The 13,100-nt window shown below is 45.9% G+C and overlaps 1 protein-coding gene across 1 annotated transcript; it reads left to right on the top strand.

Annotated features, from left to right (window-relative positions):
* Window positions 1-795: 795 nt before the first annotated feature.
* LOC109470573 (mucin-5AC-like) lies at window positions 796-12,478 on the top strand. The gene is made up of 16 exons (XM_019769538.1): window positions 796-1,068; window positions 2,556-2,840; window positions 3,258-4,256; window positions 4,533-4,864; window positions 5,307-5,439; window positions 5,840-6,025; window positions 6,285-6,735; window positions 7,059-7,262; window positions 7,709-7,818; window positions 8,135-8,364; window positions 8,688-8,995; window positions 10,538-10,644; window positions 10,828-11,001; window positions 11,440-11,581; window positions 11,891-12,008; window positions 12,348-12,478. The coding sequence occupies exons 1-16, from the start codon at window positions 990-992 to the stop codon at window positions 12,444-12,446; spliced, it is 3,957 nt and encodes a 1,318-aa protein (XP_019625097.1). The 5' UTR covers window positions 796-989; the 3' UTR covers window positions 12,447-12,478.
* Window positions 12,479-13,100: the final 622 nt, after the last annotated feature.

Genomic DNA, 13,100 nt, shown 5'->3' with positions numbered 1-13,100 from the left:
GGCTGGTGTTCGCCCCGAGAGTTGTCCTAGCTGTACATATGCGCCACTTATCGACTGACGTCAGAAGTGCACAAAGCGAAGTTTGAATTTCTCCAACAAAAGTACAGAACCATTACTGTCCATGTAGATGGCAAATAATTTGTTTGTCTTTTATGAGAATATAGCACAGTTACATTTTAGAGCTATAACTATCCTAGGTAGTCACCTGAAATTCCACGACTTCAAGTGTAGATGTATATCAGGAAATACTTCGCCTACTACATGTATATACCAGAATATACCAATGGAAGCCCAAACGCCCAAGACGGAACGGCCACCTGACAAACCAAGAAAGAGGTTGGAAGATGAGATAAGAGAAAGAAGAAGAAGAAGAGAGAGAGAGAGACGGGGCAGCAGATGGAGGTATGGAGGGACGGACCCTGAGGCTGACGACAGACAGACCAGACGGTCTACAGGCAGGCGACCAGTGAGCAATGAACAGGGTGATCACTTCGCCTCCTATTCAGGTCTTTTCTTTTATTTGTTCTTTTTATGGCAACCTCTCCCCCCACAACTGTAAGATGTTATTACTTCAGCAAATCCAGGCTTGTGTAAACGAAGTAGCGTCCTAGGCAGGACACCGCGGTATTACACACCTGTCCGTGGTACTTTATCTAAATTTGAAGGTAAACACAGCCGACTAACTCAAGCGGAACGGAGGCGTTGCCTGTCGTCAGTGGTACGCACAACCAACCCGGTAGCCTGTCCCAACAGGTACACGCTACACTTAACCCAAGATAGGTCAGGTTAATATTCAATCCAGGTTTATTGACGCCGAGTAAAGATGGCGGAGGGGACGAGAGACAACTTCGGAGTCCCCTAAAGAAGTACACTCTGCTTGTTCTAAGGAATTGTCAAGTTTGTCTTGCCACCTTGCATTTGTGTGAACTGGTAGATACTTTGGGAATCGCTAAGAACCGTTCTGACAAATTCTAAGGCCAGAAAGGACGATGCGACGCCGACGTTACAGCGGACTTTGTTCGTGGGCTGCCTTACTGTTGTTCTACACGGTATCTGTCCATGTCCAAGGTAAGGGCGTTGTCTTTGTATGCCCTGACAAAGACCACGACATTTCACCAACGTCAAGTAACAGTAAAGGTTCCTTGTAAACTGTGATTATAATCTTAGATTTTTTTTCAGGAATTGTGAAATCACATCAGGTGTGTCCTTAACAGTAGCGTATCTATGTTGTTTTCACACCGACATGAGTCATTCAGAAATCAATGAGGAACCATTGATTCTGTCAACTTCGTACCACCAGGCCTTGTCTTCATATAGACTTTCCCCTGAAGAACTTTCTAAGCTGATGAAAGATGTTATTACTTTGTTTTCAAACTTCTGAAAGATCGCTGTCATCCTGTCATTGACGTTGCGACCATGGCGTCATGGCTGGTAACGCACATCACGTGCATGTCGTACAAGGTTCAAGTGACTAAACCAACGAAAACGTTGTGCCATGGATGTTTAAATTGGATTTAAATTAGATAAGCACTCAAAACATAACGGTGACCTGATAAAGTCTCGGATTTAGTTTATATCCTGTACACTGAGAAACGTTTTCTTCGGAGATTAAACGTAAATCTGTCGGAAACATCATGGGTTTGTGAACGGCTCCGGCGTCTGGATAGTTTACTCCACAACGTCGGCCTTTAAGTTTGTGCTGTCCGTCATTTTGTCATTGATCATAACTTGCAAATATTTGTGAAGTAATGGCTTACTGAAAAACATACAGCTTACACAAAGGATCTACACACTAGCCCAGTGGGTGGATTCAACCTATAATTCTATATCCCCCAAACAACTTCAAGGACAGAACGTTTGGGTTAGTTTACTACTAGTGGTGCTCTTCCACAGATACAATTCCTGTGCGCTGTTCTATTTCTTTTTTACGCACAGGAAAAAGGGGGCGTTTTCTCCAAGCTTCTTTGATCCCTGTCACTGTCAGATTGTTAGTATTTAATAAAAAAAGGACTGAGCCGTGTGTCAGGGTGAATTCAGGTACAAGTCTGCCGCATGAGATCCTTCTGACGTGCGGTCGATAGCGGGCGTGAGTTCTGACAGGAACAAACACGACGAAAGACCAAAGAACCGCGCTGGGAAAATCGATCGATGCGGAACCAATTTACATAACATGGTTATGGCGATAATCCGCGGGTTACCTTTGTTCTCACGGTAACGGCGAGGAAGAATGTTTGAATTTGTTGTGTGCTTTTAAATGTGGGGTTGGTGTACTGTGAGATTGCAAGCCAGTGTTGTGAAAAAAAGGTCATTTACGGAGCAAGGTGACCTCGCTGGTCACTTGCCCAATATCGTCTTATACTTACAAATTCCAAACTTTGAATACTGGATCATGACTATGAGCAGCTGACTATGAGATTAATAATTGTTCTTCCTGGAACGCTTCTAATAATGATGGCACTCCCTTCCCTGTTTGGGTAATAACACTCAGTAACTGGAATGGTCTATTTTCTTTCTGTGCATTCTCTCATTGTTTAAGTGTGTGTTTATTATTCCAGGAGTCCAGTCCCAGTCTGCGACCACAGACTTGCCAGTCGCTACCCTGCCTTCGACTAGAGACCCGACAACCGTGCCTGCATCTACCCCCAACGCGCCAACCACATTTGCAGTCCCCGATTCACCATCTACGGTAACAAACAGCCCAACCTCAACTGCGCAACTCACGACTTCTGACTCTCCAAGTTCAACCTCAGACAGAACTTCTGCCGCCCCGCCCATTACAACCCCCACTCCCGACTCACCAACGCCTATACCTATTACATCACCACAGATTACAACCACAGGTACTGAATTGCCAACTACAACTCCAGAAATAACGACTCGAATCCCAACTACCACTCCCGAATCACCAACCACTATCCCTACTACAACGCCACAAATTACAACCACGAGTCATGACTTGCCAACTACAACCCATGAATCGCCAACCACTACCCCTCAAAGTACAACTTCTCCAGAAATAACAACGCCCATTCCATCTGCACCTACCACCACCCCGGAGCCACCAACCACAACCCCTACTACAACGCCACAAATTATAACCACGAGTCTTGACTTGCCAGCTACAACCCCAGAAACAACTCCCATTCCATCTACAACCCCCGAGCCCCCAACCACTATCCCTTCTACAACACCAGAAACGACTCCCATTCCAACTACTACAACCGAGTTACCAACCACTTCCCCTACTACAACCCCAGAAACGACTCACGTCCCAACTACTACCCCAGAAATAATAACCCCTATCCCACCTATACCAAGTACAACTCCGGACGTACCGACTACTGTCCCTATCCCCACTACGACCCCCGAAATTACAACAGTTACTACAACAACGGATTTTCCAACTACAACCCCAGATATAACAACGCCCATCCCACCTGCTCCAACTACAACCCCCGAACCAACAACTACTGTTCCTACCACGACCCCACAAATTATAAGTACATCTACTGACTTGCAAACTACTACACCACCGGTTACAACTACTGACTTGCCACCTACGTCACCACAAATTACAACGACTGATGCACCGACGACAATATCAGAAATTACAACCACTGATGTGGCCAGTACAACAGTCGACGTTCCAACGACACACAGTACAACCACTAACGCCCCAGTAACAACTTCACAAATTACAACCACTGCTGTATCGACTACACTGCCACAGATAATCATAGGTGTAACTCCTGATTTCTCAACACCAGAGCCAACAACCACCAACCCACCCGGCCAAACTACCACTTCAGTACCACCGACCACTACGCCTGCCCCAACTACAACCCCAGAGAGAACAACCACCATTCCAACTACAACGCCTGACCCACCAACTCCGAGTCCTACCCCAGATATCCCTACCACAACACCAACAATCATAACAACAACTTCCCCAGAAATACCGACTACTACTCCATACAGCCCGACCACAGTCCCGCAGGTTGCAACAACCACCCGTGACGTACCAACAACACCACAGGCAACAACTGCAACCACCGATGTTCAAACTACAACTCCAGAAATTACAACCCCTATCCCGCCTATACCAAGTACACCTCCGGATATACCAACAACTGTTCCTATCCCGACTACGACCCCTGAAATTACAACAGTTCATGCAACAACGGATGTTCCAACTACAACCCCAGAAATAACAACCCCCATCCCAATCATCGCAACAACCACCCCCGAACCACCAACTACAACCCCAGAAATTACAACCCCTATCCCTACAACCACTCCCGAACCAACAACAACTGCAACCCCAGAAACAACGACCCCCATCCCTACAACCACCCCCGAACCAACAACTACAACCCCTGAAATAACAACCCCCATCCCAATTATCCCAACAACCACTCCCGAACCACCAACTACAACCCCAGAAATTACAACCCCCATCCCAACAACCACTCCCGAACCACCAACTACAACCCCGGCAATTACGACCCCCATCCCAACAACCACACCCGAACCAACTACAACATCACAAATCATAACAACATCAACTGACTTGCCAACCACCAATGCCCCTATCCCAACGACTACCCCCGAATCTCCAACCACCATCCCAGACAGCCCTACCACCTCCTCACAACCTGCCAGCACAGGGGGCCCGTTGGTCGTGGTCTCCCCGGTAGGTAATACCGGTCCTACAACGACGGAAATCGGCAACAGTACTACAATACCGCCGCGGGATGTAGACCTGTGGATGCCGATCGTAGCTGGAGTCGGGGCCTCCATGGTTGTTCTGATCATCGTCATCATCATCATAGCCTGCGTGACGTGCTGTAACAGACCTGTACAGGTAAGATTGAGAAGCTAGATGATATAGGTGGGTTTAAACAACGCTTACAGTTAGATGTGCAAATGCTAGGTGTAACAAGTGGTTTGGTGTACAAATATAGCCAGCTGCCGTCGCGCCGCGTACCTACGAGGCTGGTGTGTTACGCTGAAGGGCGGTTATACCGGCTATACAGATACAAATAATCTACAGATTATCTACAGGTACCTGTAGATTATCTACAGGTAAACGCTTAGGCTTAAAAATACTACTAGCTAATTTCGCCATGTGCCCCATTTTAAAAATGTACTCTTCCATTTACAATACCAGTACGACCTCTGGACCTTCCATTTCAAAAACAGGGTCAAAGAACATGTAGGCTGAACACTGCGTACTTGTATCAGAACGTAGGTTAGTTTAAAAGGGAAAGCTTGTTAATCCACTCCTTCCCACATTATGTACGCAGTTGGACGAAAAGTACCTGACTCATGAGGAAGAGATGCTCCCCCTGGGAAAGACCAACGGTACTGCAGGTCGGGCTCCCAGGGAAAAGCGTCCAGACCGTCCAGATAGGAACTCTACAGCTAGGAAGAAAACAGGTGACAGCGGCATCGGTAGTCCTACATGCACATTTCTAGCGTCAATCATGCTTCGCACACAAAAGATCAATAAGATTTGGTCACAAAGTTCGATATCAATACTGGTAACTCCAATAAACCTATTTGATGGCCTGGTGATTAAAATGCATAGATTATGACCATGCTGTACATGTTGCGTGGAAATTTTACATTTTATGCATAATTTTGATTGATTGCATGATTGCATGATTGCAAGATTTTGATTGATTGATTGATTGATTGATTGATTGATTGATTGCATGATTGTTTTATTGATTGCATATTTTTACACGTATCGGAAGTATAATTGTTTTCAGTAACTCTGGACCATCTGTAAGGCTTGTTGTTTTTCATCATGTGTGATGAAATATTGTTCTTGAAGATACAAAGCCGAAGAACGTGGAAAAGTACCGAGTGAAGGAGTCGTACAAGTCAGAGGCTGAGGACCAGATCTCCCTGGTGAAGGGCGAGGAGGTGGAGGTCATCAACAAACCCACAGACGACTGGTGGTTCGGACGGAGTCAGAACAAGATCGGCTGGTTTCCCACCAAACACTTACAGTCTGCAGGTTAGTAGTTACCTCCGCCGCCTTTCCATTTGTGTTGCTTGTTGGCTATCTTTGAGCAGATACGTTTTTGTCTGTACGCCTTCGTGTAGCGTTTCCTGCGTTTTTAAGTTGGTGGGCCCTTTTCACTGAATCCTTGCCTTACAACTGTTAAAGACATACAGCAAATACTCTCTAAAAACACGGCAAAGCCGAATACCTGATTAGAAATAAAGTACGTTCTATCATGTTCTGGGTACTCAGATTGTTGCACTTTTCACAGGCTCTGTGACACCAACAGGTGCGGATAACGCAGGTTTCGTGAACGACGAGGACTCCTCCTCTCTACCGGACCCTCCTCCTTCTCTACAAGCCACGCCGCCTCCAAGCATCACTGCGGGCTCCGACGCCACTCTGCCCGCTCGCGCGATAATAGAAACTTCCGATGATGACGTACAACAGCGGAGGCCGTCTCTAAGCAACCTGTCCCTCCCTCCCCCTCCTCCCGAACTGCTCGCACACGAGGACGAGACGGCGCCTCCTGTACGGAGTCCAGACAACATCAGTATCGGGTCGGTGTCAACGTCAGCCTCCCTCAGGAACATGTCGCTGGGCACCCTGGACCTCTCCGAGAACACACAGACGACCCCGCCGAACGGGCGCAGCGACAGCCCCGAGTCACTCGCGTCCACCGCCCAGTCGGTGTCCTCGTCTCGACCACCTTCTCGCGCCAGGTAAAAAACTGATATATATATACCGTCAGATAAGCATACGTGTAACTTTGGCTTTTTTCTGTGTGTCCTATAGATTGCGTTTGTTCTGGGTGTATTTCGAATTATGTGTCGTTCTGTTCTTCTTGCCACGTCATACTTTTCTTTTATTTTGGTCGATCTCCCACCCTAATTGAATTTAAAGGCGTCTTTCACTTCACCCTGTACTCTGACTGGATATCCTTTCCTTTACCCAGTGTCCAGTCTTAGGTTTTCAATTAAATTAAGCCTTTTGTTACAACATATATATGTAATGAATGAATGTTTTGTTCATTTGTGCCTACAAGTTATGTATCCAGGACGCCGTCCACCCTGGGCTCCCCTAACATCCCGTGGATGGGCAGCGTGGGCCGGTCGCACGTGCGGACCCACCCGCGCGTCAAGGCGGTGCTGAAGAACGGGCAGCCCGACCCCGCTGAGGAGAACCGCATGCACCTCATCATGAACACCAACCTGCCCGACAGGGACGCCTCCATGAGGGGCAGCAGAAGGTATTTCACATTTTTTATTCCAACATGTGATCACGAGACTGGTGACTAGCCTCTGCCAGGCTTCGGGAGGCGGCTGGAGAGGTAGAAATCGGCATGTTATCTGTCTTTCCGACCGCCTTTCGAAGTCTGGTAGAGGCTACGTGGTGACGGCACACTCAAGTTTTTTTCCAACTTATTTTTATACCTCCACCAACATAGAGGACAGTACAGTACTCATTTTCACCTGAGTGAAGTGAGCAAAGTCGTGTAAAGTGTCTTTCCCAGGGTGGTCAGTGGCACGCAAGGTTCGAACCCGGGACCTCTTGGTTCCGAGTCGAACACTCTACCGTTACGCCACCTTGATACTTGAGATTGTGTTGTACTCTTCTGCATAGCATCTTATTTGATGTGGTTAAGTTCTTAATTTAAGTTGATTAGTGCTGTGACAATACACTCCATAACACCAGGAGCTCGGAAGACAGGTCAGGACGTGACAGGAAGCTCTCCATGGCGCTGAGGCTGAGCGAACCCGAGTCGGCCCTGGAGCTGGACCTGCCGCCGCCCCCGCCAGAGTTTGGTCAGTACAAGCTCTCAAACAAACGTCTTCACCTTCACATCTCATAGCTTAAATATTAAGATTAAGCTTAAGACTATATGACTCATTCGTCGGTCATCTTACTTATGATAGATGACCATGTAGACACATGCCGTAAGAAGTAACTCCGTCTTGTTCTTAATCGGAATTGAATTGATTTTTAATACGTTAAACGAACATGTTACCACACTAAAAAGAAGTACCTCTATCTCTGTTTTATTGAACTATCTATACGCAACTTCAAACGCTGCATTCGAATCGATATACTAGTAATCTTGATTTCTCACCTCATCCGCAGACTCTCCCAAGCCCGCGGACGCCTCGCCGCTGACAGAGCGCTACATCGCGGTGTACGCGTACAGGGCTACCGACGACAACCAGCTGAATCTGGAGGAAGACGACGTCATCACGGTGAACGAGCGAGACCCTCTCGGCTGGGCCCGGGGAGTCTGTATACAGACCGGGAAGGAGGGCTGGTTCCCGGAGAGCTATGTCAAGAAACTTGGGGAAGACAAGAAGGATTCAAAGGTAGGAATATCTGTACTAACGGGAAACTGTTTGACATCCTTAGATAAACCTTTCCAAGAAAATTAGACAGTAAACTTCTCCTGTCAAAATTGAACAGCGCATTAAAATACATACCAGTCTATTGAAATAAGTAACTTCTATATGTAGTCATAGTCATAGTCATAGTCATAGTCATTGCCTCCGTTTGTGTCTCCAAGGCTTTGCAAGAACTCCATAAGCCAGCTATAATTGCTGTACATATCCCTATCATCTTTGCACTATCTATATCTATATATCAAGTAAGATTTCGACAACTTTGTGCGTTGTACCCTCACATTGAACAGGCCACCCGAGCCAACGGTCCGCCCCAGCGCCCGGCACCCAAACCACCTACCGATAAAGCAAAGAGAGTCGAGGCTGAACCGTCAAGCGTCCCGGACCCGTCGGTTCAGTCCGGGCAGGACACTCTGACCCGCCCGCAGCTCCGTCCGCGCCCGTCCGTCAGGAAATCCCTCATGAACAAACAGCCCAGCGTCAAGGGCCCGTCCGAGGTGTTCTACTCCCCGAGCGACGCCGACGACGGCCCCGGCAGACCGACGGTAGCCGTGCGGCCCAGCTCTCACGAGCACCCCGCACCACTGCAGCAGAACAGGTCGGTAGAGTCAGACATACGGCAAAGTAGAAATAAGATAAAACAGATAAGTTACAAATTTCACAGGGCGACGAAAAATCAATCCTACAGTCGTACAGAATCTGATCCAGTGGCAAGCATTCTTTTGTTCAACAAGAAGACTCAAGTGCATGAAACATGATTAAAACGATGAAAACTGCAGGCATGGTTCTTCTAAGGTAAATAAAATGCTAAGCTCGGTCCAAGAAAACAGGGGGTCAATAACACATACAGCTCATGGTTTCAATCACAACACGTCTTTTCTGGCGGTATGACTCTAACATCTACCGTGGCCGACAAGTACAAAATTTTACACCGCAACTTTTGGTGTTTTACACTGCAACTTTGGGTGTTTTACACTGCAACTTTGGGTGTTTTACACTGCAACTTTTTCTGTGTTTTACACTGCAACTTTTTCTGTGTTTTACACTGCAACTTTTGCTGTGTTTAACACTGCAACTTTTGGTGTTTTACACTGCAACTTTTGGTGTTTTACACTGCAACTTTTGCTGTGTTTTATACTGCAACTTTTGCTGTGTGGAAAACTTACACCCCTCCCCTTTTATAATGGACGGTCCCCCTGTCAGGTCAAAGGTGACAAAGATGGTGGCGGCCTGAGAGTCACAGTGTCGTGCTGTGACTGAGTCAAGAGTCAACACTTCATAATTGAAAATAAGTCTTTATTGCTTCATAGTACCAAGTGGTGCCACATTTGACTCCCATAGGCCCAATATTTACTCATCAAATTATTAGCGACCTTGCGAGTCCGAATTCTCTAGCTAGAAAATGTCACGTGACTCAAAGGCGGGGAAACGTGGAAGACGCATGCAAGCGAATACCGAGACGAAAGATCTACTCTACTCTACTCTAAGCGTTTATGACATCATGCCACGATAGTTTAAGCTAATTACATATTTACGCCTTCAGACAGACATCTGATCATTTCTATCATACCATGCGTCGACATCAACACGTAGCGGTGCAAACGTTACCAACATTCACTAGATATCAAACTAAGTAAAAGTCTGGTATCAAGTTGGAACATGTATTCGAAAAGTAAGATTCACCATTTTATCACAAAGTTTGTGTATCTTAGCATCCGTTTAAGTCACAAGCTGACGTCTAGGGACATTAAAATGAAGAAAAACCTTTAGAAAAAAACTAACGTCACAACGTCACAACGTAGCCAAGCTTTTCCTCTAAAAAACTTATATGCACGAAAAGGATAACTCAGTCGACGTAGTTTGCATGCCATCGTTGTCACCTTTGACCTGACAGGGGGACCGTCCATTATAAAAGGGGAGGGGTGTAAGTTTTCCACACAGCAAAAGTTGCAGTGTAAAACACAGCAAAAGTTGCAGTGTAAAACACAGCAAAAGTTGCAGTGTAAAACACCCAAAGTTGCAGTGTAAAACACCCAAAGTTGCAGTGTAAAACACCAAAAGTTGCGGTGTAAAACACCAAAAGTTGCGGTGTAAAATTTTGTTCTTGTCGGCCACGGTAAACATCCTTATATTCCCACAGAGGCACATTTGGTGCCCCTCCCCCTCCGATCCAGAGTGAAAAGTCACCGACGTATTCCACAGCCGAGAGGAAGCTATCTGTGCGTGCGTCCGGACCGCCTCTACAAGGTAAGACTTCATCTTCTTGGTCCCACATCTGTTCTGCTCTTGGCTATTCGCTCTGACTGTCTAACTGGTTTCTAATCTTATCAATTCTGCAGTGTCAGACAGTCTCGTTTCCAGTTGTTTCTCGGGCCGCCGCCTCTTCTAATGGATATCGGTTTTTCTGACAGTATCACTTTTCCTTTTCAGGATCAGTTCAGGAATCCGCACCAGTCAAGCCTCCCCGGCAGCCCTCCCAGCGGCACTCCGTCGCCACCACGCCGAAACCGCCCACTATCGTCAGGTCCCCGTCCCGGAGAGTCAGCATGCCCATCAACTTCGACCTGCTGGAGGAATCCAGCATAGACGATACACCCGGCCAAGGTACTGGTATTATCTTCAACCTAGCATCAGAATAAGGAACTGGGGAAAGTAGGTGGCATAAATGTTAGTGTTAGAAGTCACTCTAGTTCAATAACGTTTTAATAACCCGGTTAGCATTAGTATTATTTAATGTCTTGGGGTGGTGGGACTTCGGCGCACTGTTATGTCAACTCTGTGTATTTATATGTTCATTGTATTTTGTTGCACACTGTCTTTGTTACTGTTTTGTTGTGTATTGATGAATAAAAAGTGTTAGTGTTAATGAAACGAAATTTCAAGATTGACATAAAAGGCCTTAAAAAATCTTTTCGAAAGGCCTTAAAAAATCATAAAATCTTTTTGGTTGACTTTGTTATCTTTGTTAGCCATTGGTCTGGTACTGTCCTCTTCGAGTTGAACATTTACTAATAAAGTTATATTATTATCTTATTACTCAAGGGTCACACAAATCCAGACGGCCGCCCAACTTGAACCTCGGTAGCTTCCCACCACATCCGCAACAAGAGACCGGCCCTACCAGTCCCTTGTCTAGATCCCGGCCGTCAAGAAGCAGCGTAACGGCGGCACCAGACATCATGAAGTAAGTCAACAATGTAGCCTTTGCTACACACACTCTCGCTATTCTGGGCTGTAACGGTGCCTTTCCTAAATCGACTAGGTGCTGTAAAAATTGTCCCCACTGTTCGTTAGTCCCCATTTTGAAGTTCCCAGCGAGAGCTGTAGAGATAGCTATATTGATGGATTGCCGTTTCAGCACCAAGGACAGGTCCACATTGGTGTGCGATCTTTGAACGTTTCCTTTTCTTCTCTGAGCTGATATTTGATAACAAGTCCACCGCATGTAAGCACATCGTTTGTCGATCACTCAAGACCGTATTTGATCTTTCAGAACGCTGGAAGAACTGGATCTACAGGACACCCAGCTGAGAACAGCGATAGAAACCTTCACCATGAGGGGGCCGGGGTATCTCAACTTCACCAAGGGGGACGTCATCCTGGAGTTAGAGGTGAGTTGGAAGAAAGATGTCGGTCGACGTCCTATTCAGAGCAAAAGTATCAAAGAAGTAAATGTATTGGATGATTATGCTTTAAATAAGGGCTTACATTGTAGTCTGCTTTGGGATCAGTTTAGTTCTCCATTCTATACTCATGCGGTATGGTATACTGGTCAAAGTTCGAAGCTAAAAACAGCGATCTTACCACTTGTTCCCTATTTTGTTGTGAGACATTTTAATGGTGTTGCTAGCAAAGGCAAACACCTTTGTCTGTCTCACCAAACGTAAAGCCATCTTTACGTTTTGCTATAGGACATGATAGTTGTTAACATCTGTGTCCTTGTTTTACAGGAAAGTGACATTCCAGGCTGGAGTTACGGGGAGTTACAGGACGGAACCAGGGGGATCTTCCCTGTTAGCTCTACTGAGAATGCTGCAACATTTGTATAAATCTAAACTGCTACAACAATGTAATAGGAGCTAGCGCTGTTTCAGGCTAGGATGTAAAATGTAATCAGTGTTGCGGCTATCATGAAATATTGTTGTAAAAATGTAATAATGGGCACTTGTGATGTCATCTACATGTTACAGTTCAGGAGGATCTACAGGTCAAATCAACTGTGAAGTACGTCAAATTTTTCAGCACTTTGATGGTAAAGTCTGATTTTTTTGCTTAGACACGTCGTTTGTTAATCCGCAGCAACATGACATCACCATGTATGTTTTGTAAAAATGCAGAGGAATTGTGAACATAACAATCAAATGTGCAATAGCTGTATCATTACCACAGCTTCTTGCTAAAATGTGTGTACATATCGCTGTAGATTCTGCAGGTCAGAATGGTTCACATGCTCAGGTCATTGAAAGAACAAGATGTAGAAGTTAGGTTGCAAGCTCCAAGCAGATGTTGAAGGTAAATGATCGTTATGTTTTCCGACTCACCCATGGGCTTCTCTAGCAGTCCCTTGTCAAGGGAAAATGGACGATATTCAAATTCATGTATATGCTTAACTCAATAATTACAAACAAGATTCAACAAGGCAGGCAATAAAAATCACTTGCATGGCAACAATTGAATGATTATTATTGTATATGGTGGAGTGT

This window comes from Branchiostoma belcheri, unplaced genomic scaffold (genome assembly GCF_001625305.1).
Source record: "Branchiostoma belcheri isolate BF01 breed outbred unplaced genomic scaffold, Haploidv18h27 scaffold23, whole genome shotgun sequence".
NCBI lineage: Eukaryota > Metazoa > Chordata > Leptocardii > Amphioxiformes > Branchiostomatidae > Branchiostoma > Branchiostoma belcheri.
The sequence above is the reverse complement of the archived record's forward strand: the minus strand, read 5'-3'. Positions and strand labels throughout refer to the sequence as shown.

What these genes read in the sequence shown, in the direction of transcription:
- LOC109470573 (XM_019769538.1), top strand. Translation starts at nt 990, where the DNA reads ATGCGACGCCGACGTTACAGCGGACTTTGTTCGTGGGCTGCCTTACTG. An exon ending in GCTGTAACAGACCTGTACAG is followed by an intron (nt 4,865 to 5,306) that starts GTAAGATTGAGA and finishes TTATGTACGCAG; the next exon opens with TTGGACGAAAAGTACCTGAC. An exon ending in GCGGCACCAGACATCATGAA is followed by an intron (nt 11,582 to 11,890) that starts GTAAGTCAACAA and finishes TTGATCTTTCAG; the next exon opens with AACGCTGGAAGAACTGGATC.